The 27,926-nt window shown below is 39.0% G+C and overlaps 1 protein-coding gene across 2 annotated transcripts in view; it reads right to left on the bottom strand.

Moving 5' to 3' along the window:
- Positions 1-923: 923 nt before the first annotated feature.
- SUCLG2 (succinate-CoA ligase GDP-forming subunit beta) overlaps positions 924-27,926 on the bottom strand; it is a 112,780-nt gene continuing 85,777 nt past the window's right edge. Inside the window, exons 10-12 of one of the 2 annotated variants that reach the window (XM_053989617.1) lie at positions 10,064-10,184; positions 8,653-8,698; positions 2,751-2,881 (exon numbers count right to left, since the gene is read on the bottom strand). In XM_053989617.1, coding sequence (XP_053845592.1) covers positions 2,845-2,881; positions 8,653-8,698; positions 10,064-10,184 — 204 coding nt within the window. In that variant the 3' untranslated portion in view covers positions 2,751-2,844. Of the gene's footprint in view, positions 2,882-8,652; positions 8,699-10,063; positions 10,185-27,926 lie in introns of both variants that reach the window. The other variant, XM_053989616.1, reaches the window with a different exon arrangement.

The following is a 27,926-nucleotide window of genomic DNA, read 5'->3' as shown; positions in this document are numbered from 1 at the left end:
GTGCCTGAAAGCCCAGGCAGGGCTCAGCTGGGAGGGCAGGGCAGGCAGCCCTGCCTGGCATCTCCTCTGGTGCCTGATTTGCACTGCCACGCCGCTCCAACCACAGCAGTTGTGCATGGCACCAGCTGCTCTGCCCCACGGAGGCAGGCACAGCCCTGACAAACAGGACAGCGAGTGCTCGTTAAGGACCTTACTGCAGAACTCCCAGCTGTTACACTTTCGCTGGGAGAATTTAAAGGTATCTTGTTAAAGATGTAACACAATGTCAGCATCAACAGTTTCCTCCTGTTTTGCCTTCCAAAGTGCCCCGTCCCACAGAGTTTTATTAATACAGGTTGAAATTTCCAGATTTAAAGGCTAATTAAAAACCACTTAAAGCTTTCACAGAGGGGATTAGCTGGAACTTACCCACTGCTTATGCTGCTGTTTGGTTTGTGTGGGGAAAATACAACTAAAAACACCTTTCCCAGGGAGACCAAACCCAACTTTGCACGTTTGCACACGGAGAGAAATGATCCATGCAAATAAAATAAACCAGTCCACACCACCACAGTGAGCCTCTGGTTAGAGCCAGTGCAGAGTGCCTATGAAATACCAAACCTTCAAAGATACCAAACCAGAGCCTAGGGAATTTTCCATTTTACATCTGAAAAATTAAAAGTATACTGTTCCATTCTGTATGTGGCTTAAGAGGAATAAAACTTGTATGTACTGTCATTGGCCTACATATAAGAGAAGATATATAGAGACAAAACTATCTACATTTTTAGATAAAAGGTAAATACGTTGGAGCATAGCAATATCACCCAATTGAAACTAAATTTCAATGCATTTGATTTCACCCACTGTCACAAAATGCTGAATGGAAGTGTACAGGCAAATTAAACATTTTTCTATTTTATAGAAAAGACAAAGTCAATAAACATGTTCATTTTTACATTTATTTGACAAAATGGTGTACACAGTATTAATCTTTGCAAAATAATAATTGTGTACACACAGTGGATGGTTTTGAGACCAGAGTTAGGGACTCAGTGTGTGACAACATTGCACAAACAGTTCTTCCACAGAATCTTAACTTTCCAGTATTAAAATATATAAAATAGAGTGTGAATCTTATTTATTGTGGTGAGGTAAACATTTCTTCCTTCAGAGCAGTGTGGCTTTTATGCACCTTCAAGAAAGCTGCTAAGGATACCCTTCTCCTTCATTCTGTCAATAACTACAGACCTAGAGGCATATTTATTGCTGTTCTAATGGTCACACATTTTTTCCTTGAGCAATATGTAGAGAAAGGAATGGAGAAGGAAAAACCTGCAGGAATTGATGATAGCAACCCATCTGCACTATTTGTGTCAGGAGCCAAAGATTAGTGCAGATAATTTATTTTGAATGTAACAGTTTTAATGGAAATGTCAAGAAAAATTTATTTGCATTTTTCTAAGCAGAGCATGGTATTGATTAGAGCTGCTCAAAAAAAATCACAATTAGGAATTTATTTCACAAATTTTTATATCTCTGCCCATTTACAAGACCAGATCGTAATATCCCCTCATTTGTTCACTGTTCAAATTTATTGATGATTTTCAGCACATGATTCCTGGGCAGAGTGAGATTTGTACAAAGATCTTTAGTTACACAAGATCTTCACTATTGCCTTCTGTTCCCTGAATGAATGATTTGTGTAACTAACAGCTTGAATTTTGACTGCTACAAAAGAGAATATAATCAAAATGAATCTTGGTCAATATCTGAGTACTGAAACTTAGGGTTTTTTTTTTTCTTATACATACTTTTACTGATGCCTGAGAAGTCAAATACTTTCAAAATTGAAAAGTTCATTTGTGTTTTATTCCCAATAAATGAGAAATGGTTGTTGCAAGTTAAATCAGCTGAAGAATTCTCCATGCTCCTGAGAGAAAACTGCTTCAGCTTCTCTTCTCACTTTAAAACCTCACAGCAGTGACATTCTCACAAAAGAGGTTATTTTAAAAAGTTAGCAGCCATTTCCTTAGTGGCAGAAACCTCCTCCTGGAGCCCCCTGATGGCATTGCTACACCTGGAAATACAGCAGAGCAGTTCCAAAAACTAGAAGAGAAATTAATCACATTTCAGTGGTTTTTAGGCACGGTATGAGTGGGAGTTCCTTTCACTACCAACTACTGAGTCCCTTTTCCTATTGTGAGGTATCCATTGGCATCAACAAAAGAGAATCATCTTAAGGCAAAACCAGTGATTTCCAAAAAACAGAAAATAAACATCATTCATTTGAATAAAAATAGGATTGTAAGCACAGCTCTTTACATTATTGCAAAAGTCCATTAAAAATATAAACCCACTGTTAGTTTGCTGACTCTTTACAATACAAAAACGTAAATGAAAATATTGTGAAATAGGTGACGTAGAAGTGTTTGATAAAAGAACAATTCTGTTGACAGAAGTCAATCATTACTTATTTTGTCTCATCATGAGTTTAACAGTGACAATTTTGGAAGGAGAGACAAAAAAGAGCTTTAGGGAGTGAACTATTACTTATTACAGTTGTGACTAACAAAATCACCAAAATTAGACAAAGACATACAAACTTTTGAAGAGTGTAGCTGCAAAATTTCTTGCAAGCTATGGCCTGGGGTGGCCAGGTATCTCCAGTTAATTCCACCAAGCCTGATCTCTGCTTAGGAGAACTCCATTAATCCTCTGGAACAACAGCAGGAATGATACTCTGTGAAACACAAGTACTTTTCATGAGAATAACCTTCAAGGTGTTATTTTTTGGCCACACTTGCCACTGCCTTCTTTGCTGCATCCTCAAGGTCATTGGCAGATGTGATGGGGAGTCCACTTTCACTCAGAATCCGCTGGGCTTCGTGGACATTTGTTCCTAAAAAAGAACACTGACTATAATTAGCAATTAATATTAATGAATAAATGAACATCTCCTAGCATGTCTCTGAAAAATCAGGTAATGCCTCAAACTACACATCATTGCAGTTTAGCAACAGATTAAACGAGTGCCTGAGACTGAGCTGAGTAAGAGGAGCTCTTAATTCCAGTGACAACTGTGACAGACAATGCAATCTGATAGTGGCACTTGTGTGCACAACAGGGGCTTGGTGAAGATTAGGGGGTCAGCACAGCATCCCCCAGAGCCAGCAGGGACATCCAGCAAGAGCTCTGGGTAATGGGACCACGTGCCAGGCTCTTTTTAAGACATTTATTAGCCACAATCAGCTGCAGCTAATCAGTGAGTCAACAAGAACTAAAATTCACCTGTGATAACTGAAAGCTGCCATGCCAAATGAGCTGTTGAAAGGCAAAGATTTGGGTAATCCTGAATATTTAACCAGGTTTAAGCTGCTCCTGAATATGCTTTTGCATTTTTACTAAAAACAGGGAATACAAAGGTCTCTGAAGTAATTCAGCATGACACCAATCCCTCCTCTGCTGCTGCGCTAAATTATTATAATCACAGAAACATTTAGGTTGGAAAAGACCCTTAAGATCTTCGAGTATGACTGGAAACCCAACACTGCCAAGTCCACCAATAAACCATGTCCCTGAGTGCTATGTCTACCCTACCTCAAGTAGAAAATATGATTACACAGCACAAGGGCTCCAGTTTGTATGGAAAAAGCTCAATTTCATTCAACAGACTAATGCAAAGGAAAGGAAAAAAAATCACAGCTGTGAAAGATATTTCAGGAAAAGACATTTTCCCCACTTTCCTTGTCTAAAAGGCAAGAGCATCACCTTCCCATTTACTCTATCTCATTCTTTTTGGAAAACTAAGACTAACAGAAAATCTGAATTCTCCAGAGCTTTCTGCAGCAAAGCCAAGTGACACTTTTGATCACTGCTATGCTCTGCACCACACTTTGGGGTCATACACTAGTCACAAGCACAAGCACCCTGAGCTGATCCTCTTTAGAATCATTTCTATCCTCCTCCTCCTCCATGTCATGTTCCTTGTTCATTTGCCATGCCAAAATGCTTAATTACTTTGTAATTCCTAGACCTAGCAAAATGAATTTTAATTATATTTGGAGCTATACACTAATTATACCCTTAATTATTAACTAAGCAAGAAGCATACTCTTTACTGTGCGACTTCCAGAATGCTCATTTTAAAGGATGATTTTTCAATTTTTTTTTTTTTGCAGACTTCATAAAACATCTGAAATGGTACCACAGAAGCAGAGCATTTCAAAAGCCTGTTTCATCAGCGTGCTCAAGTCAGGATTGCCACTCTTGGAGTTGAAAGGGACCAAAGATATTCCTGTCACAGCGTTTTGTGATGGGAGAGGCAGGATCAGGAAGAGGAATGTGGGACCCATCTGCTCCCTCTGCAAAGGCACTGGCAGAACAGGTCATGCTTCCCATCCTTGTGCAGGGGACACGCTGCAGGGTTTGTGTAGGAAGGTCAAAGGCATCTGAAATCTTTGACAGAAGGGGGATTTGGTTGCTTAGTAACACACAGAACTGTACAGAACTTTTTCTACAGGAAAAAAAAAATATTATGGGCAAAAAAAAGAGCATAATATTTGATTTTTGTTCAAGTATCCTATATAATAAAATGTGGAGGCTGCTACTTGTCAGCCCAGCACTGCACAGGGGAGGCAGGGGCCATTGCCAGGGTTCTGTTCTCTTTGGAGTCCCTCACATTTGTACAGTGATACCCAACATGCCTTAAAGGTTTTGTCTTTTATTTAGATACAAGCGTGATAAGCATTTTAAACAGTCAAGAATGTACTAATCTCTCAAAAACTATTCTACAAGACAAAGTGTTATTGAGGAGAAAAAAATGGAAAGAGGGAAATTTTCCTGGAAATTTTCCAACACAGAAAAAAAGACTGTGGTGTTTGTGATAGCCATGTATTTAAAAGTAACTTTTGCTCTTCACTAAGTGGCCAATATTAATTCACTAACGGGTCAGAGAGGGAACAATACATTGGATCTGTCCTGCACTGCATTGATTGCTCTCCACACCACTTGTCTAACATGCATTACAAAATCAATACAAAACACAGGCCCCTGAGAAGGGAGGGGGACTTTATGCAGGGAAATAAAATGGTGGAAGCTGAAAAAAAAACCTACCTCACTGCAGTCAAAAGTGTACAAATACATTTTGTATTTCTTATATAAAACACTTTTATAGGCAGGCAATACAACTAAACACACTTTTCATCAAGCACTTCCTTTGCTATAATTTTCTTTTTTTTTGTTGTGATAGCCTTTTATCTCATTGTGATTAAGTATTTTAGCTATGTGGAGAATATGGAAATTAAAATGATCCTGCTAAAAGAAGAGGTAAAAGATTTAAAATTAAACATTCTGAAAACACTGGAAACATTTAGGAATCTACAAAGAATACCATCTTGTTGCAACAGATGTTAAAATAAGCAAATAAAGAATCCCACTATTCCAGCATTAACCTCCTGCCACTGGATGGTGTCAGAGAACTGTAAACAGAATCCCAGGCTATCAGAATAACCTGTCCTTCACCCACCCTGCAGCCAACTGAGAAAAGGTGAAAATTCACAGGGCTGGAGGCTGTGGGGCTTTTGTTGTTGCTGGGTTTTATTGTTTGGGGGTTTTGTGTTTGTGTTTTTTTTGTTTGTTTTTTTTTTTTTTTTAACTGGATTCTATGAAGAGAATGGCTTTCTAATTAGAAGTTTTTGTCTTCTGACATATATTACTGTCAACACACTCCATAAAAAACCTGGAAAGATGTAATTTTATGGGCATGTACCTTCAGGCTTTGTAATCTAAACATCCTCCTGTGAAAACCTGGCTTCTGGAACAACCTCTCAGTCCGTGTAAATGCAATCTCACATTTACACTTCTGTGGACCTGAAATCTCTGCTACCAGTAGCAAAGCCAATGTATTCAACTCATTACCAAAAGAATCCTAATAATAAATATTCTGCCTAAGCATGCCTCTACCAGTGGTAAGGTTACACAGCACACACTGTGAGAGGCTGAATGAGGATCAAACAAATAAAACACACCCAGTCATACTCCACGTGCAGGATTTGGATTATGTTCCTTTATTCACTTGGCCTGCCATAAACCCATCAGGAACAGGCTAAATGGTCACTGCTTAATGCTGATGCTTAGAGAGGATGCAGGATTCTGCAATGCCATTTCTGGCTTTTTAGGTAAATAAGCTATAAGGGGATAAAACACAGTTATATCCATTTGCTATGTGCTAACAAAGAGATGAATAACATAAAAAATACTCTGATCGACCCAAAACATTCTGCTATGACAAAAAAAAGTCACAATATGCAGAATGTCAGTTATTATTAGTGACATGAGCAGGTTGTGCCCATGTTGGAGTCCCTAGCCAGGGTGCAGCTTTGCCATGCTGCACTGCTGAGTGCACTGAGCCAAATCTCCCCCAGCAGGGATCCAGGCAATGCTCTCCTGTCTTCCCACAGCCTGGAAACTCGTGGCCCCTCAGGTCCCAAAGACAGCTTTTGGAGAATCAGGTCTGAAGTTCATCACTAGTTAACCTTCTTCAACAATATTTGATTTGAGGTTTGGCTGGTGCCAAGCTCTAATTAGTGACCTTTAGGTAGGGAACACACAAAGTCTTGGTGGCTTGCACATCTCACACCTGTTGGCTCTGCTGTCAAGGATAAACCAACTTCCATTGCCTACCTGTAAAAGACAATTAAACTATTCTGCCCACTCCATTTGCCCTTTCCTACCTTAAACTTTCCCCAAAGAATATTTTAATCTCTCCCTCTGCCTCATGTTTACATCCTAACAGGGAAGGGCACATTTAAATTTGTGCTGAATGTTTAAACCCAAGACATCTGAATAGGCTGATCTGAATGAAGTTGTGTGACTTTGCAGTATCCCATTTTTCTCTCTTGGCAGGCAATTTGAGATACTAAAATTCAAAAAATCAGGCACACATACTAAACTATACCTGCAAACAAGATACACAAGCTGGAGCAAAATTCCACTTGTGTGTAAAAGATTTCTGAAGATATTAGAATGTTTCAGATTCTGAAGAACACAAAAGGTCACTGATCACATGAATGAAAAATATTTAAAAAATTGCATTCAGACATGTGAATAAAAAGCAACTTGTTTCTATCTGAATTTCAACATATTACGTAGTTATGATTTCTCCCAGTCCTTCTTGCCCTATGACCAGAGAAGGAGAGAATTCATTTTTTGAAAGAGAGAGGATATAAGATTTCCAGCATAGGAAGTAGATATCTAATTCACAATTCTTTTTTATTCTTCCCTCTTTTCATCTAACTCTGAGCTACATAAATGAGAAGCAAGGCTTGGCTTCCCTTCAGCACTCCTAGTCAGTTTTCACAAAACTTAAGTGAAGTGTATTACATTTTAAAGGGAAAAAAATCCTGCATAAACCCAGCAGCAGTTACTTTTCTATCTGTAGAAGATGAAATCTGGAATATGTGGTTTCTCCATTTGTCCATAAGCTTTTTAAACAATAATCCTGTGTCTCAGCTGGTGAGTTCTTTGCTGATAAGGCAAGCAAACATATGTAATTATAAAGTTACCATTTTCAAAGAGGAGAGTAATCCTTTCTTTATCCATTGGTAAAACGGCTTGTAATTATTATACAACTGAGAACAAAGATTTGCCCACAGAATCCTACTAAATCAAGACAGATTTGACTGATTAAAACTCTAGTCATCAAGACACTTGTAGCACAGTGCATGTGGGCAAAGAGTCTCTTAAGTGCAGGTCACAAATCTGTTAGATTTATGGGAATAATCACAAACCTTCTGCTGGGAAAATGTTCAAAATGGAAACCCAAAAGAGTCCTTGCTCCTTTTTCTCCTTTTGAAATGTAATCAGTGATGTTTTAAAAAGTCTTGGGTAGTCTTATTACTTCCACAGTACTCATAATTAATTCAAAATCCTTATAAGTTTAAATAACCTGGTGTGAGTTCAAAGAACAATGAAGATGATTAAGGATCCAGAGGGATTGATTTCTGAGGAAAGATTAGAAGGACCAAACACACATGTATTGCTTGGTTACGTGATTAAGGAGGCAGAGGACAAAACAGTGACTTGCTAACAGTTCCAAAATACAACATCTGAAGGTTATAAACATCATAGCTCTTTGTTTAGGATGAACATGAGGAATAGGAGGAGGAATTAAAAAAACTTTTGAGATAAAGATGAAAGTGGGACTTTGCTGTATTATTCTGGGAGAGAGCTTCCTAAAGGAAATGTGGTACTGCCATTTCCAGAGTGAGCAACCAGTCTAGGAGAAACATTATCACAGCTCTAGTAAAGAGTGAGCAGTCCTGGGAAGATGGTAACCCAAAGATGTTTGCATTTCAGTCTGTATTTGACACTCTGAAGATTCAGCTTCGATCTCAGTGGGTGGAGCAGTAAATGGCTCAAAGGCCACAGGCACAAGAGGAACAGGCACCTCTGCAGGGCTTTCACTCTTACTTCTGTACAATCATGGAATTATCAAAATTACAGGAGAAAGGCCAAGCAAACACAGTGCTAGAGCCAGCAGACTGCAGTTTAAAATGACCAACTGCTAAATGCTAACTTTTTTAGCAGTTTCAAATATCACAACAGAAACATCTTGCTCATAGGAAAAACGAATGGCTTTTGCAATATCTTCACTTAAAAAGCAGCACTTACAACAGTTGAGATGTCTCACAGATCTGACAGATAAACTTTTTCCCAGCTGTGAAAGACAGGAAAAGTTTTTTTGCTATGACAAAAAGTGAAACAACATTGCCTAGAGCTGATAAACAATGAGATTTTATATAATGAAACTTTCCTGCTTCTAAGCAACATCCATCAGTCTCTTCTTCATCCATATTAAACTTTTTACTCAGTCTCTTAAGGTGTTGAGTGGTGCTGTGCCATCCAAAGAAAATTTTCACAATTTATTTCTAAAATCCATTTGAGGGTATTTAAACTTCCCTGCACTCACCACAGCAGAATCCCTGCCAGCACGTGCAGTGCAGCATGAGAATGAGGGAGGGGAAGGTTCTGCTTTCTCCTGAAACACAAAAGGAGCATCCCCCTAACCAAAGGGCTCTGTGAGTACCCTGAATCCTCAGGAATCTTGGTGAGGGTAATTTTTGAAAAGTTAAAAGTCTGATGTACTCAGAACATGCTTTCCTCTTCCTTCTAGCACAGTGTGAAAACCACCTCATTATTGCATCTCAGGTCCATAAGGGGATGCATTTCCTCCTTTCATCACCAATGCACAGTGACAGGACATTTTATGCTCTTTACACACATACAAACATGAATATGGATGGTTTTGAGTAAAAGGCCTTAAAACTCACCCAGAAATCCCTCTGTTTTCCAAACATACTTAGCCAGAAAGAAATATTTTCAGCTTACCAGGGTTGTGTGCTGATTGCAATCAAGGCACTTCTCACTCAATGGCAGAAGACTCTCCCTCCTTCAGGGCACTTCTCAGAAATTAGAGGCAGAACTCCACTCTCACTGCCATTAAAGTCTGTAACTGCCAAAGAGTGCTTGTCCTCCCCTCTCTATGGCTTTTTTGTTTCTTGTGAAACAATGCTGGATGCACTAAAGAAAAACTATTCCTTACCATTACCAAATCTTCTAGTTTTTATTGGATTTTAGCTGGACTGGGGGTTTGGGCAGAGGAACACGTTACAGTAATTTCTCTCTCAAAAATACTAACATCTTTCTTTTAATTGACACAGGTGTAAATTTAAAACAACTATATTTTGTTGCAAGTTTAGCAATAATAGAATTGCTTTCAGTGAAAAAAAATGAAAAAGAAATACCTTCCAGTAAACATAAACTTGCATCAAAATAATTCCTATTTGCATTCCAAATCTTACAGGCAAACTCATAACACTTCCATTGCAAAATTTCATTCCTTCCAGTATCATCAGAATGCATAAATGCAGAAATATGAGTTTATTGGCTTCAGGTTGTGCTATGGCTGAAGAATTGGACATATTCTTATTGTGTGGGAGCAATATGTTCAGGAGAAGAAGAAATTCTAAGTGAATCATTGAGAACCTGAAGGATGATTTTGTCTGAATCCAGCAGCACTCACCTTCCAGTCTGACCACCAGGGGTACTTTCAGCTCGAGCTCTTGGCAGGCTTTGGTGATACCATTGGCTATGATGGCACAGTTCACAATCCCACCAAATATGTTTACAAGGATTGCTTCAACCTGTAGGAAAGAAACCAAAGAGGAATTGAGTGGAGGAATGTTTACATTTTGACTTTGTTTTTTAAATAAACACAGGTAAAAGATCCAAACCAGGATACCAATTCCACTCTGTCAGGCAGATTCTGATTTATGGAAGGTACAAGCTTCACCTCTGCACTCACAGAACTTGAGCCTCAGTCTATTGCTTCTCCAGTGTACAGCAGTGATTAATTATCTTGGTCTAAACTGGCATGGTAATTAATGTCATAATTAAAGTATTTACAAAAAAAAGGGGGAATTTCTACCTATAAATATAAATAAAAAGACCTTACACAATCTATAGTTTGATTATTTAAAAAATGTATTGAAAAATCATCAGAGGTTGGAGTTCAGAAAACACAGGGCATGAATGTGTGATGTACATGCAATGAAATATTCATGTGGACACTTCACAAAACAATCTGGATCTTCACTTTATCACAGGCACGACAGAGGAAAAGGTAATAAACTTGCCCTGACTTGATAAAGAGGAGCAAAAATCCCTTCTAATTAACAAGGAGAGGCATGTAATGAAGAGCATTCATTACAACAGGTTAACTGATAACCTCAAAAAACTGCCATTCATTAGTTTCTGGAAACTGCAATTTCTCCACCCGATTCACAATTAAATTGCCCTTCACAACACACAAGGCATCAATACATAAAATACATTAATATGGTTTCTTTCCACTTGGTAAGGCAGCAGAATATTAACCCAAGCCCATATTCCAGGCTCCCAACCATGCCTTATCATGTTGAGGACACCACAGGGATGCAGCCCTGCTGCTCCTCATTGCACCCTGGGGCTATCCCACAACATTTGGGGTGCTCTACAAGAAGCTTCACTGGGTGTCACAAACAAGCTTTGCCAGAATTGTGTTGACTCAAAACCCGAGAGGATAAAGAAGGGATTAGGTGTGAAGGAATGAAATATCACTGCATTGCACTGGTGCAGGATGTCAGCTGCAATTATGCTCAACTCACTGCACCACAGGAAGGGATGCACTGCCCAGCTCCAGGTAGCCAGGCTCATACCAGCACCAGGAAAATTCCCTGAGGCCACCCACGTTTATAGCTCTGCACGATCAGGTTTTACATCTCTCCACAGACAGAATGTGACAATTCACTCCTGTGATGTGCACTCACACACAGTTCAGCACTGGCAGTAACACTGCCATCCACAGTACAAAAGGAAAACAAAACACCTCAACAAATGCTTTACTTCCCATAAGACAGGGACACCTTTCACTAGACCAGGTTGCTCAAAAGATGATCCAGTGCATTTTGAGCTCATGGAGCCTGTGTGTGGCTCATGGTATGGCTTCCTCATCCCAGGCAGAGCACAGGCACCAGAAGGACATTTATAACCCAGTCAAACAAGAATATACAATTTAATTGATTTTATAACTCTTCCTTACATTAAATGCATGCATTTAGCAGTTGAGGGTTTTCTGGATTTTCAGTTGGTGATGCCATTGCATGTTTTTTAATTCACCTTTGTGTTACAAAATCCTTAACTCTGCAGAAGCTACCAAGACTAAAATCATAGAAGACCCCTTCACTGCCTTGTTCCCATTGCTTGTGCACACACAAACATTCCTGGTGTTAGCAGGTAAAACCTAAGAGGAAAAACAGAGCCCTTCCAACTCTTACCCCATTAATCCTTGTGGCAGAGACCTCTCAATGCAAAACACTTTGGTGTTAAAACATCCTGGTGATGGATTCTAACAGTGGGACACGCCACAGACAGCACTCCACCCTTCCAATACATCCTCCTAATTCAGGGACATTGCAGCAGACATGTGACAGAACAACTTAACCAAGTGTGTTTACATTAGTAGAGATAAGGAGGAGGATTTTATGCCCGCTACAGATATTTTAATTCCTAGCACAGACTTTTTCATTTAGGGATCTGCTTTTCAGCTTTCAAGCTGAATTCTAATCATGTCTTCTAATCCATTGGCAGCAAAAGGAAAAAAAATAAGAGAAGGAAATTAGATGCAGCTTGGATAATTGATGTTTGTGTGCTTGACTTTAATAAAAATACACTGTTAAATTGGAGAGGAGTCTAAAAGGATTCAATCAATAAGAAACTGGATCAGGTAGGGAATTCGATCTTGGGTTTTATCATAATCTTCCAAATAAGCCAGAAGATCAGTTCAAATGATGCTGAGATTCACTTCAATTCTGCTGAAATCTGTGAACATTGTTTATATATGCTTCTGTAGCCTGACTAGATCCTGCATTTCCAGCTGAAAGAACTTTAGCATTCAGACACAGTGGATGGATGAAGAGGTTTTCAGTGTTTCATATGCACAGAGAATGCACTGTCTCTGTATTACTTAAGTCTGTGAGAAAAAATAAACCTCCTGTAGCATATCAGAGCCATTATATATCCACATGCTCAGCCTATGGACTATTAGACATCTCAAGGAGAGGGCAAACTGCCTGCATACAAGACAGGTTACTAAACAGCATCATTATTCTAATAACCATTTTTACCTACCAGAATGCCTTATAAATGTTTTTTGTATTTCAGCAATATTGCTAAGGAAACAGAAGGTAGTAGCATATCCATGGGTCAAGCCTTTTTAATGCAGCAAAACAACTGACAGATGTGAAACCCCACAAAATGTACTTGCAACTGATTATGAATTCCTCTGGAGAAATAAGGGAATTCACAATGGCAAGGAAACATCACCACCAGTATTGGAAAAACCCCACAGTCTCCCAGGCCTCAGCACCAATGCTGGGAAGCCAAAGGAATGGAAACTGAGTGCTGCACTATCACTGTCTTCATGTTAGATTTGGTGTTAAATCTTTGCAAATACTGGAATAGCCAGTAATCCCAGAGCTCCTAAGTGCTGTATGAACAGCTATGCAGACTCAGAGAGTATTTTCTCTATATATGAAAGTAAATATATTTATGGATAGCTGTAGCTATGTAAAATCCGTGTCACTTTATTACTAAAACTAATAGTTTTAATTTTCAGTCACTTTTTGGTAAAGTCAGCCTTGACAAAGCCTGCAATTCTGCTTTGAAGGTTTGGCACCAACAAAAGCCCCACACTGCAAATAAATATAACTGTGTACTAAGCAAAGTAATGGTGTTAGGAGATCACTGCTAGAATTGTATTGGATCACCAACACATTCCACAAGGCCACCAGGTTCCACAAAACTAAGAGTATTTGAGGTAGAGCAGAAGCAGCTTTAGCACAGCTGCCTGCTTTCTAAAATCAGATGGAGTGTGTGTGCATTTACTATATTCTCTTTGTATCATTATTTTCTCTAAGAATGTTCCCAGCCTTAACATAACGCAGGCTGAGATCATCACACACTTAAGGATGAACAGAGGCAGCACCATAAAGCATTCCACCTTTCCACAGCCCATCTATAAATCCATACTGGGGACCTCTGGCTGTCTGCTGACCTCCTGAGCCTCACCAACCACACCAGCCCTGCATGCAAAAACAGAGAGGACAAAAGCTTCACAGTGGCAAGCTGTTGTTTCTAATTCCCACTTCTGCTGTCACCACAGAACAGCTACAACAGGTGTAGGATTAAAACGTGCTGCAGCACCAACAGGTCCTTCCTACAAGACAAACTGAACCTCACATAAAGCAGATCTCCAAACACGGACGCAGTTTAACTTCGATGAGGTTTCATCAGCACTGGGAGATGACCCAAACATGGGCAGCCCCATAAAGAAGTTGTCCTGCTTTCCCCCTCCCTCCCCAACTCATAAACATCCCCTCTCCCATGCCTAATTTCTGCTCATGTATTTTTGAGAACCTTTTTCACAATCCTCCCCACATTATCTCATCTGATGACATCAAAGACCTGCAGCAGTTTCCAGTTATTCACAGTGTCCCATGCATGCCCTGAGACTTTGTACACATCTCTTCACACAGATGCATGAACATTCAGAGAGTGAACTATAAATATTATAAAATATTATATTTACCAATATAATCTCTGACCTTGCTGGAAATTGTGACTTTGAAGTTCAGTCCATGTATTTCAGATGAAAACAAGCTATTCAGTAACTGTCAGTAAAACTACATCTGCAGCACATTAAAAACTGCACTAGCAAAGAACATGCTCATGGTTTGTCTGTTGAAGTCTGTAAAAAAACACCTTTTATTTCAAGCAAACTGAATTAATTTATTGACCCCTCCTAACTCATCAGCTGGAAGTGTACTCAGACAGTATGAAGAGATTGTATTAGTGAAGTTTCCTTCTCCAGGATGCCACAGAGCACATCCTGTGGGAGACAGTGGGTTTGCATGGTACAGCTGGCAAACATGGTCCTGCCTGGAGGCTCCTAGCATTTTCTGAGGTTAAAACATGCATCATGTCTCCCAGTCTTTCTGGTCAGCAGTCATATTTTGTGTCTACAAAAGCACATTCTTTTACCAAATGAAGTCATTAAATTGCCAGGAAATGAGTAGGAAAAGCAAGCTGGCAGCTCACTGCCAGGCCTCTGTTTCTTCCCTCATCCCTTCAACAGAACAAACACCAGTGGAAGGATGATAGATCACTCAAACATGTCCCAGACTGGGGGATGCTCACATTGCTGGATGCTGGGAACAAGCAGTGAAGATCCAGATGTGTTCCCAGCCCAGGGAGGGAGAGTAAAGGTGCTGTCACCTACAGCTGGCCCCAGACACCCAGTACTGTCACATAAAACTCTTATATTCAATCCATTCTGATTTTCAGAGATGTTTTACACCTCAAATCCCAGGGAATCCCAGTTAAAAGAAGGGCATTGCCTTTTAAGAGGTAAATAGCAACATTATGAAAAAAAACAAACCACTGGGTAAAATGGGATACACAGCTCTACACTTTGAGTCTAATGTAGTGCATTTAATCCTTCCTACTAGTCCACTGGTGTTTAATATTCATTCATTCATAGTTTACCAAATTTGTTTCCATGTGAAAGAAGCAGATTATATCAAATTCTCAGTACAAAGTAATAAAATGCCCACACTTGCGTCTTCACTCTTTATCCTTCTGCTCCAACAGATAAGCCAGATGCAAACATTTTTATTGTATCTCTGTATTATTACAGCTTGGACCACAGGTCAAATGTAACTTTTTCTTATTTGATTTTGAAATATTACTTTAATCCTCTATCTTTTTATATCATTGAACATTTACAGCTCATTTGAAAATAAAGATTAAGCTTTCTGTATCTGAGCAGTATGAAAGATTTACAAACACAAAAACATTTGCTTAAAACACCCACTAGAGGACAGTGCAATTCAATGTGGAAAAGGGATATAAAAATCTCTTTGGAGAGGAGAGCAGGGTTATTTTTTCTACTTAAAGCCAAACAATATGATTTAACTTTATAAAAATTATGCAGAATATCATTCTGCCTCTTTGGGATGGAACTTTGAAAGTCTGAAAGTGAGAAGTTTAAAGAGGTTGGATCAACAAACAGCAAAGTAGGAAAGCTTGCAGTCAGGTGAAGAAATACTGATACAATACAATTTTGAATGTCTTGCACTATTCTAAAACAGGTCAAGGTTTAAAATTCACTGGCAATGCACCCTGTTTCCCTGGAAGGAAAGGAAATCTGATGAACCTCCAAAACACAATTCAGATTTTTCTGTTTGGGGCACCCCAACTGCTAGGTAGGAAAAGCAGATTAAGGATTTTGCCCAAAGCTAACTTTTGGTCTGTATTCAAGAATTTCCTGAGCAATGCAAATCTCACTGAGAGCAAATACCTTGTTCTGCCACATCCCACTGTTGTATGTGAAGCCCCTTGGATGGCAGCTGAGAGGACAGGCACTGGAGGGAAGCCTTTTTGAAATGCATCTCCTTTAGTGCCATGCTAAGAGTCCCAGATTCCACATTTTTGCAAAGTCAAACCTTTGTAGGTCCAGTTTCTGGTGTGCTGAAACAGCCACCTACAGTTTTCAGTCCTTCCTGCTTACAGCAAATTCAGGATCTAGAACAGGACAGGAATTTATTGGCATTTGCTGGTTTGAAAACAATTCAGCAACAATCCTCTGCTAACCGAGCAGATTCCAGGGTGTGGCCCTTCCTTGGGGTATGAAAAACAGGCAGGCCAGGAGGGGTCTGCAGCAGGGAGAGCTCTGGTGCTCTGCAATACCAAAGATACCCCCCAGAATGGACCACCAGGAACATCCCTGCTGTGGGATTTTGTCTTAATTCTCTGTAGCACTGACACAAAAATAAAAATTAAGGAATCAGAGCTCATTAATGGAATGAGATGAAACGACGACTGGCAAATTACACATCAGAGTTCCACAGTGGAAACAGTCCCCAGAGACTCTCCTTCATTCCTTTGCCCAGCTCCAAGTAGTGCATGTTTTGGGAACAGAAATATTCCAATTCCATACACACAGCCTCTTTCAAATTCCAAAATACCATGGCAGGCAGCAGTGTGATCTCAGGAACCTGCATTTCAATGCATTTCAGTGAGAAGTCTCATGCCAAGCCCGTTTTGGGAAGGTTTCCTCCTCTGCAGGATACACACTCTGCCCCCCCCGAGCCCTGGCACAAACACATCCATCACAATAATCCCTCATTCCTTTGGTCTGGGATCAATTTAAGATGTATTTAGGGAGCTGCAAACCAGCCCCTGCTTCCTGTGCCTGTGCTCCCACCTGGCCAGGCCTCAGTCAGGTCCTGCCAGAAGCCACATCCCCCCACATTAACACAGAGCAGAGTTAATTAATCCCACTTCATGATCCAGGCAGAGCAGGCAAGTGCCTGCAGCCATGCAGGCATGCTCTTTCACTGATAGGAACCACAACCAGCTCCTAATATAATCCTTATTTATGATAATAAGGGAAAAGAAAAAAAGAGAAGGAAAATAAAGGTTGAGACCACAAAGTACCATTCTGAAGTGTACTTGAGAATAAAAGCCTTTAGTACTGTTTTGGGGACATAATGCAGCAGGTAGTTGATAGAGAAATTGTATTTTTGGTGCAAATATGGCAGGACAGCTTTTCTACCAGATCATGGGTATTTGAAATAAATTTGTTCTGACTCTCTTTTAAATATCTGAGCTTCAATGTGATGAACCCCTGGATGAGCAGAGCAGACTTCAGAACAATCCAGGGAAAACAGGTGGTATTGTCTTCCACGTATTGCAAGACTGAAAAAACCGCACATCATCAGTTCTTGTGTGTCAGATGAGAGCACAGTATTTCAGATTGCCTTTCAATTCCTCTTTGTGCACCCAGAACTAAGGGCAGTTGCATGTTTGGGCCTGATTTGGGGGATATTAATCCAGCAGAATCAAGAGGCACCCACACCACCCCTCTTCAGGCACTAGCAGTGAACACTGGTCATTAAATACTCAGGGAACTCCTATTGACTGCTCCATATTAGCATGGTAAGTTATAGACACCCTCCAAACCCACTCATCCAAGGCAGTTTATATGGCAGCATGACTGCACGTAGTTCCTCCACAACAGCAAAGTCTATAAAAATTGATCCAATATTTGCTGAATTTTGCCTCTGCACTTCAGATTAATTTCTCAGAGGCGCATCATACACTTTCTCTAATGTTTTTACTGTCTGAAGTTTCAATTAGATTTTTGCTAAGCAATAATCAGCTTTCTGAAAAATAATGCAGCAGTGGCATCATTATTGAAGCATGTGACACAGGAGGTAGCAGCATGTCCCTGTTACTCCAACAAAATGTTCTGCCCTGGGGTGCCTCTGTGCTATTTCATCATCCTTTATGGTGTGTTAAAAGGCAAAAAAGTCAGACAAGTTTAAATCATTTGAACTAACTGCAATATTCCTCAAAAGAGGGAGCACCTGGAGAGTGGATATATGGATATATAAGATGGATATATGGATATCATGGACATATGATGAAATGGAGCTGGTGCAGGATCCACAGTGTGGGCTGCTGCCAGATGAGTTGTTCCAAGAGTAAGTCACACTGGGTGGTGTGTTGTGGTGTGTGGCAGCACCTGGCAAATTACCAAAGCCAATGCTGTTAAATGGCACAATCACAAATATCCACAACAAGGCCTGACTAAACAGAAATGCTGCTTTGATGACTTTCTGTACAAGACTACCTGTTTAATTCAACAGCCAGTTAAAAATGCATGTATTAGCAGTTTGGAGACATCTCAAGGTGTGCCTTCTCTCTTCCTTCTGGCTTGACTTTCTCCTAAGTCCAACTGGAATGTGCCTTGCTCCAAACAGAGAGTTACTTCATAATTCAGGCAAGGAAAAAAATCAAAACTAAACCACCAAAAACCAAAGCCCCACTAAGATCTGAAATCTTGATGTGAGTAATATTTGAGGTCCACTAGTGAAATTTATTTCCTGAAAGTCACCAGAACCTATCTTTATTTCCTTTTTAGAAATAGCCTTAGAAATAAAAATACTATGTTTATTTGGAGAATCAAAGTACTATGTAAAAGTGCCCATCACATGGGAGAAGAGAGATGAAGAACAGTTATCCTTGTGCTCTAGAAAGACTTGGGATCTTCCTTTTTGTTACCTGAGAAACATCCCTGACTTCTACTCCCCATGCAGAAGAGAATGAAATGCTACAGAAGCTACTATCTAGGTCAGGCTGTATTTCTTAGTGAGACAATGGAAACTTTTAAAAAGGAATTCTGTGCTTCAGGAAGCTTAATTAAAGTACAAAAATGCACTGTCATGGGTACTGAACTGCATATATACATCTGAAATCTCCAAATAATTAAAACACGTTTTTTAAAGTAACCTTGTAGTCATCAAAAACGTAAATTGCTGTCCTCATTAGGTTCCAAATTACTACCACATAAAAATCAGCTCACTTTTAACATGTAGTAAACCAAAGCAGAACTAGTAAAACTCAGAAAGGTACTTGGAAGAGTGATAAAGACACTGGACAAGCTTTGTATTCAGAATATTCTAAATAAACCACAACTTTCCATCTTAGCAAAGGAAACAGAAGGAGGATTCCGAGCCAAGCCTGCAACTAACAAGGGAAAAAGTGAACCAGGCTCAAACATTGTGTACCTGCCTCCAGGTAGTTTTATTTCTTAGTCCTTAATTCTTGAAGTGAGACAGTGAAAATACAAAAGGGATCCTTTTACTGTTATTTTCAGATACAGCATACAGCCATAGTTAGAAATGCTGCCACAGGATATTGGTTATGTCCAAAGCTTATATGAGTTGAGAATATACAGCAACAAATTCCTGGAAAGGAAACAACCAAAGACTTAAAAATACAAGAGTATCAAAGATCACTAGGAAGCATCCTCAGACACTTGTCCTCTCCTTGTGCTCCTCTTTACCTGCCTCTGGCTGCTGCTGGAGAAAACAGATCAGCTCAAGACAGGTCCAAATCTTACTCAATGCAGTTGCACTCTTTCAGTAAAGCACAGGTTACATTTCTTTAATATATCTATGCAACCCTTTTCTAAATTAAATCACTAAATAGTTGGTGTCTGAGTCATATGTTCCTTTATCAGCATCACTGATTACAAAACTGTCTGATCTCAGCAGTTATCACATAGCATCAATCAGGAACGTGGCACTGGACAAGTGATTTGTGATTTTGATTACTTCTCCTTTTATTTTAGTACAATTAATTCCTTGCTCTTTCCTATCCTTTCGAGGATCAGATGCCAGTCAGAAGATGGGAACAGAAATTAATGCCTATGATCTTGTCCACATGTGGAACAAGCTTAAGAAGACCTCATGTGTCCTCTTCCTCTTGCTTCATCCAGCCTCTGGTGCTCAACCAGAGGGGGAAGAGCTTGTTCCTGGGACATACCAAGCTCCGGATGGAACACAGTTCAAGTAGAATTAGGAAATTCTTCTCCCACCTTGCTAAACTCAGCCTGCAACATTCCCTGACCCCCCCAGCAGCTCGTGCTTTTCCCAGTGGTCACCAGCAGGACTCACTTGTACCTCAACATCAGTGAGAATTCTAGTTCCAGAAATGCCACTTCCAAAGGCTGGCATTATATATTAAAGACATTCAGCTCTGGACAGGACTGCTGAAAGACAGAGAATAATCTTTATCTTCCACAAGGTTTATATAAAGGAATTTAAACCAAAAAAAAAAAAAAAAAAAAAAAAAAAAAAAAAAAAAAAAAAAAGAAAGGTACCAGTTTAAAAAATTGATGACCAGTAATAACATCCCCACTAAGATGCTAAGGATGCTAAGCTAAGAACTATATTATTGCAAAATGGGATAGCTCAGGAGTTGACAAAGGGGTTCTACATACTTTTTTGGACTGTCTTGCTACTTGCAAAATCATAAAATGCAACTTAACATTTTTTCCTTATAGCAAAGGGGAAAAGACTGGCCTGAATCGCTGACAAGTAAAATTCAGTGATGTCACTTCAGTCTTCCTAATAATTTAACCTACCATCTTCATCTGGTGAACTTTTTTCACCTATTTTCTATATTAAGAAGGGAATCACCTTCAGAGAAATAATTATTCGATAATAATCTCCCATCCACTTTTCACAAGTTTATCAAAGTATCTTGTAATAAAACCAGAACTGAATGTTTTAGCTGCAAACCCAAAGTGATATAATCAGCAAATCTCAACTGTGAAAGAAGTTATAGAGCTACATTAAGAAACAGATGGAGTGAGCCTAAAACAATCACAGATAAGCCAGCATAAAGGAACTTAACTTTAGATTAATCAAGGTTGAGATGCTCAAGGCAACCATGGGGAGTCAAGCACATTAAAATTAACAGGAGATGCATGTAAATCACAGGCTGCTTCTTATATCTCACCCCAGTTCTGTACAGAAGGGCACATGGAATTGTAGGTGTCCCTGTTAACCATATTCCCTTGCTTTACAAGTGATTTTGCAGTATGGTCAAGGAAAATATCTATCTCAAAAAATGGCTCTCCTAGACTTGTTAACTTCAATGAGAATTGGAAAAAGCTTATGAGGATTTAAAACTCCCACATTAAATTGCACAAAAATGTCAGAACAAGCCTCAAATGTACACTCTCATAACACTTGAAACTAAGCATGATGAAAACAAACAAATAGCCAGCACATACTCAGTTATACAACCAACCACATTTCACACAGCCAAAAGCTGTCACTTGGCTTCAGTAGCACTTTTTCTAAATTCAGATTTTCTGCTGGGTATTGGCATCTTCAATGCAGTTCCTTGGTGTCGGATTCCAAAGATATAAAGAGGCAACTCACAAATAAAAATTAATTCATAACCTTAATATAGTGCAAAATTCAATGGCAATATTTAATGCTAAGCACACAAGTCCAGCAGTGTCTCATACCTTTTATCTCAAAATCAGATGAGCAAGTACATCCAAAGCAGATTACTTATTCAACAATTTGAGGGCATAAAAGTAAAATTGCACATTTATATCTTCACATGGTGACTTTTTTTTTTTTTTAATTTCCTCCTGGATGATCCACAAAAAGGAAAAAATTCCCATTATTAGAATATATTTCCTCACCTGAGAAACATACTGCATTTTCCAATACACACAGTACCAAGACAAACTCATGATCTGGGCTAAACTGTATAGAAGTAGAAGTGAATTAAAAGTCCATATTTCAAAAGAAAACAATGCAAATGGTTATCACCAAGGAAATTATTGCAGCCAGAAACAGTTTAATGCATGCATTGCATGTACTTTTTGTTAATTACTTTTTAAGTACTTACGCACAGTAGTGGCTAAAGAGGAATTACATAAAAGGGAGATTACATAAAAACATTTCCAAGTGGGTGTTTCATGCTGAGCCACAGTCTGTAATAGCAGAGCTGATTAGCCAGGACAGCCTTGGCTTCCCTTCCAAGGCCTTTAATGGCCCACCATAATCTCATTCATAGAATGGCTTGGGTTGGAAGGGGACTTGAAGGGCATCTCATTCCAATCCCTCTGCCATGGGCAGGGACACCTGCCACTATCCCAGGGTGCTCCAAGCCCTGTCCAACCTGGCCTTGGACACTTCCAGGGATCTAGGAGCAGCCACAGCTGCTCTGGACACCCTGTGCCAGGGTCTTGCCACCCTCCTGGGAACAAGTTGTTTCTTCTATCTGATCTCAAAGTACCATCTCTCAGTTAAAAGCCATTCCCCTGTGTCCTGTCCCTCCATCCCTTGTCCCCAGTCCCTCTCCAGCTCTCTTGGAGCCCCTTTGGGCACTGGAAGGTGCTCTAAGATCTCCCTGGGGCCTCCTCCTCTCCAGGCTGAACAACCCCAGCTCTCTCAGTCTGTCTTCATAGCAGGGATGCTCCAGTACTCAGATCCTCTTTGTGGCCCTCCTCTGGACTTTCCCACCTTTTCTTTTTTTCAGGCACCAACAGCATAGATTCCTGCCTAGAATTTGTCTGGCCAGGTGATGACTGAACTGCTTTGCTACAAGTCCCTGTTCCAGATGTCCTTTTTTGCATGGAACACATCACAAATGCATTTGTGTGAGACGTCAGCCCAAAGAGTTCTACCATACTTTGGGGAACCAACACATAGTTAAGGAACTTGAACTGAAATAGCATTTCCTGAATTTGTTCTTTGATTTGATAAAGCCATCTCCCAATGAAGTGTGGACACACTACAAACCTCAAGCTGAGCACTCTTCAAAGCCAAGATACCCTGCAGCACTCTCGACAGCTCTCACCTCAGTGACACCTTCGAGTGTTTACACAGAGCAAACAAAAGGACTCTGGTTTACTTCTGCCTAATTAAAATGTTTTAAAAGAATTTAATTATAAAATGCCAAACTACACAAATGCAAAGATCTTTCCTACAGAGAATTAGTGATGAATTGAATGATTTTTTTTTAATCAAACTGTTGGCAAGCAGTGTGGGTTTCCTGTTTGTAAACAACCATATGAATGCTAAACATATTTATTCACAACTTGACACGAAATACAGCTCTGTAATTAATCATTTCCCTATCTAAGTCAGAAAAAATAAACGCCCAAACTTGTACCCCCTCTTATTATGAAATAGTCAGCTACACATAAATGAATAATTATCTGAATTATCAACTATCTACAGATGTGCAGCTCTTTTCAGCCCAGACAATGGCATTCCCCTGATGCAAACTGCTAATCCCACACACATTCTCTTATTCTTTGTTTAAAGTGAGAAAATCTCCTTACTTATTAAATACGCTCAATCATGGGCTATTAAAGCTATTGTTTCAGGTTATCTATTAATTGCAGGCTCCCCTGTCTATATTCACTGCTAAGATGCCACCCTTCTTATAAATTGAAAAATGCCTGCCTGAGTGGGTAAAATGTTAAAGGCCATGGGTTAAGACTAATTCTGAAAAATAAGGTAAGTCTTAAGCTGTGAAAAGTTGTCACTGGAATTAGCTGCTTGAAATCCTGTCTTATTTTGAGAGGCTGAGTTTCAGATATAAAAAATACTCAGTAGAACTTATTTAATTTCAGGCTTAAATGATTTGTAAGAATATTTTCTTTTCTATAGCAACAAGATGTTTAGATCTGAAAGGCTGTATGATTGCACTCCCTGTAAGACCTGACTTTAGTCTTCTCAAATGCCAACAATTAGCAGTCAATATGAAGGAAGAGGAAACCATTTTGCTCATGGGAAAAGACTAAATTCTTTGTGGGAATATTAAATTAATCCAAAATAGATTAGAAACGTAATCCGTTGCTTGAATATGGTGCTGAATGTAATGGCAGCATTGGTATGCTTTTTTCTCCACTTAATAGGAAAAATAGATGTACAAGATCTTTACAAGCTCAGTACATTCAAATAGAATAAAAGTAATATGCAGTCATAGTGACCAAGTGACATCTTTGACAGACAAAAAAAGTACTGGTAAAATAAACAAACAAAAAGCTACAACACACACAATGCAGGACATGGAAGATGTGCCAAGACCCAGACTAGAACAGCAGGATGCCACCTACTTCTGAAAGATCTTCTGCATCATAGTGAACCTTGAACTAACAAAACACCACATTTCTTACAGACTGAGGACTGAGTGTGAGATTGCTCCAGAAATTTAATACAGTAACTTAAGAATCAATGATTTTGTTTAGATACCTGTAAGTCATGGACAGTATTGCCTTGGTGTGATGGGAAGAGAAGTGGGAAAGGCGGAGAAACAATTTAACTTTATAATCCATGAAGTCAACAAGAATGATTCTTGAATAACAACAGATAATGCAACATTCATTATCAAAGTTTCACTTTGTTGTTTGTCTCCAGTGTCTGCAGCTGACAGATACACTCATTTATAATCCTCTGCCAGTTGCAAACTGGCAAACGCTTTTGAGTTAGTCCCTTGACTTGAGCCTACAAATTTAATTGTTTCCACAAACAACTGGGCAATGTTTCAAGACTTTGCTTCAAGACACCCAAAAAGTCCTGTATCGTACCTAACAGAAAAACCAATGGGCTGTTCCTTGGCATTCCCTGGAATGCTGGTTCTGTTCAGAATTAAACACCACCTGGATGAAAAATTTAAGAAGTATCAAAAGTAATGTATCAAGAAAATCTTTTTTCTCTAAAAACTTCTGACTAGTTCCAATTTTGATCCAAATTAGAAGCATATCTAAACCTCCAAGGACTTTCATTAAGTGATCCAAAAAAGTTTTTGTGCGTGTTTAAATCTGCTCTACTGTGTGTACTTCACCAGAAACACTTTAAACAGAGTGAAAACTGCTGTTCATATCAATGAAGAAAAATTAACAGTGAAACACTATTGAAACTGCATAAAGAAAAATTTATACTTAAACAGAAAAAAAAAAAATCAATGAATTAAAGCCAAGGTAAATGGTACAGTGATGACTGCATTGCTCCTTTCATTTGGGACTATTCTGATCATATAGGATTAAATAGATTTTTCACAAAATCCTCTATGAGGACATGATCAAAGCTATCTCAGAAACACAATGATTACCAGTCACAACTCCAGGCAATACGTTGCTGCAGACAAAATTTATGTAAATCAGAAATGAGAAGCACTGGAAAAATGTGATAGGTCCTTGTTGAAACAGTCAGTACATCTCTCATAAATACTCAAATACTTTATAGTCGTTATTTTTTGTTTTTTTCAACCAGATTACAAACCCCAAATATTTGATTAACAATATATCAAGAGGCCTTGGAATTCAGAATTAAAGAAACAACCGTGTCAGTAAATTATGGCCACTCCTGCATTATGACTGAAATGCAGAAGCATTTGTAAAGGTCCCTTTGCTGGATGTTGCCAAAGGAGTAATTCAATGTGGAAGAAAGAGCATTGCCAGAGATTAAGAACAAGACAAGCTGGATTTGGAAAGCAAAGTGCAAAATGAAAAGAGTCAGTTTTCACTTTGGCACCAGTATGTACCATATGTACCAGTGAATGTCTAAAAGTTTAATTTAAAAAATGTCAAAGTTCTCTAGAAAGGTGAGGGGTGATACAACCAGTGGTCTGAAGAAAGCAAATTAACTGATTATAGTTGACGGAAAACAGAAGGAACAACAATACAGCAATATTGAATTTATCTGATTTCAAATCTGAAATTATCTTATCTGAAGAGTGCAGTTCCTGCACTCTGTCACCTGTGAATTAATTCCTCTGCTCAAGTAGAGCAGTGAGTTTAATGTACATGGGAGTGGTTTACTCATCCTGCCAAAAAACCAAAACCTGTTCAAAGCTCAGATGATCAAGTTTGGATAACAAATCACCAAAATACACATGCAAAATTCTTCATTTTTCTATAGGTTTACAAATATTCAGTTCAGTAGAGATAAGAACAGATCTCATGCAGAACTTCATTGCAATGGATTGAAATGTAAACCACATGAATATATTCACTCATTCACATAAAGAGAACATGCTTTTATAGTCACCAGTATCAAAAGTACAAAAATACATTAAACAATTTAAAATAAACCATTGCCATCAAATTATAATCTTACATCCATCATTACAAATATATTTAACCACTCCAAGCATATGGGTTTTATAACTGAAAAGTCAACACAACATATTAGTAAATTTAAAAAAAAATATTTCAGGAAATCTGAATAAGATGTTTTATTTTTGGTTTGTAATTGCCTCTTCAGGGGTTTCTTTAACCCTTCTCTTTTAATTAGCCATCTGTTAAAGGTTATCATCAGAGATATAATAACAAGTAGAGATGACAATTCTGATCCACATTGGCAATATTTTTTGCTCATGTCCTGTGTTTATTGATTCTGTATTCTTTTCCTTCAAGGACGGGCACTTGAAGCACAGCAAACTGCATTGGTGTTTAGCAAAGGAGGCTTAGCCAGCATCACCCTTTAATGCAAATTGCCAAGGCAAGCCCAAGGACATGACACTTGACTGTCACCAGGATATTTGGATTCTTGGTCTAAATACTTACACCTCAAACTGGCCATTGTTTTTTGCACTAACTCACAAAGAGCCCTCATTCAGTGTCATGACCTCAGTTATTTTCTGGCCTGGACTTCAAGTTTCCGTAAGATCTCCCTTCCTGCAAAGCAACTATGGTTCAGTTAATCACCATCATAGCCAGCCTCTATTATTACCTGCTAGGCTTTGATTACCAGAACTTCAGCAAATCCAATATCCCTGATTTTCTCTTATGGCTGCAGCTGTGAAAATGACTTCTGGAGAACACTGGAACTAGCAGAAAATGCCAAAGTGGTTCTACACTGAGAGCTTGCTGCTCTCCCTCTCGCATAAAATTCACACACAAGTTACAAAGCTACTTCTGAAATAATTGTCCACTCTTTAGGCTTTGAAATCAAAACCCAGCAAGTCTTTCTTGTGTCTGTCCAAAGCCTTCCACCCCACCCAACACTGAGGAATTGTAACCCTGCTTTATGCCCCACATTTTTTATTTGACAAATGAACTCCACAAACCCATGTAATGGCAGAGCTGTGAATGCTCACAGTTAATAATGCTTCATGTGAGGAACCTGCTGGAATTCTTTCAAACATTTTACAGCCAAACAAACAAAATTTACTTATTGTTAAATCACAAACCATACAACTCCTCAGTTAGGATCTACATTTAGCTACAGCCATTGGTAGGCAGGACAAACTGTTTTAAAGCACAGAATAATGCAATAGCTCAGCCTGTAAATTGCTGAATGTGGATGTCACCAGGATATTTGGGTTTTTACTTCACTCACTGGTTAGTTTCAGGCCTTCCCATATATGGCAAGCATTTGTAAACATTCTTCTAAAAGCATGTTGGTCCATTCAAAAAAAAGTAAAAAAAACTTGCATAGACATTGTTCAACACTGCACACAGCTGCAAATGGTAAAAACTTAAATGTGTACAAACCCTCAAAGAAACAAAACCCATTGTATTGATTTCTGGATAGCTATTTTGGTTTCCCAATTATGAAAAAGCTACAGGTAGCAGTTTTCAGTATAATGTTATGCTGCAGTTGTCGCCTGTTTCTCATTAATTTTTCATTCCTACAAGAAAAAGTCTTTCCTGGGAGCACTAAGTGTCAGTGCAAGTCTGTTTCGTTCACTTTTCAACACCAGACACATATTTATTCCTAAGTTTTCAATTCCATTGCATAGCTTGCTATGCAACTTGCACACATCAACCCCAGCAGCAGACAGCTTTTCACCAAAAACTTGTAACTTGACATATACCTTGTCTTGCCTTAGGCTTAAATTGATTAATTCATCTTTCACTTGAGGTAAAGTCTCCCATTTAAAATGTTTTAGTAGGAAAAGGCAGATTTTACAAACTGAACCAGAAAAAGGGACTTTCAGCATCTTTGTCACACTTCCAA

This window comes from Vidua macroura, chromosome 13 (genome assembly GCF_024509145.1).
Source record: "Vidua macroura isolate BioBank_ID:100142 chromosome 13, ASM2450914v1, whole genome shotgun sequence".
Taxonomy (NCBI): Eukaryota; Metazoa; Chordata; class Aves; order Passeriformes; family Viduidae; genus Vidua; species Vidua macroura.
The sequence above is the reverse complement of the archived record's forward strand: the minus strand, read 5'-3'. Positions and strand labels throughout refer to the sequence as shown.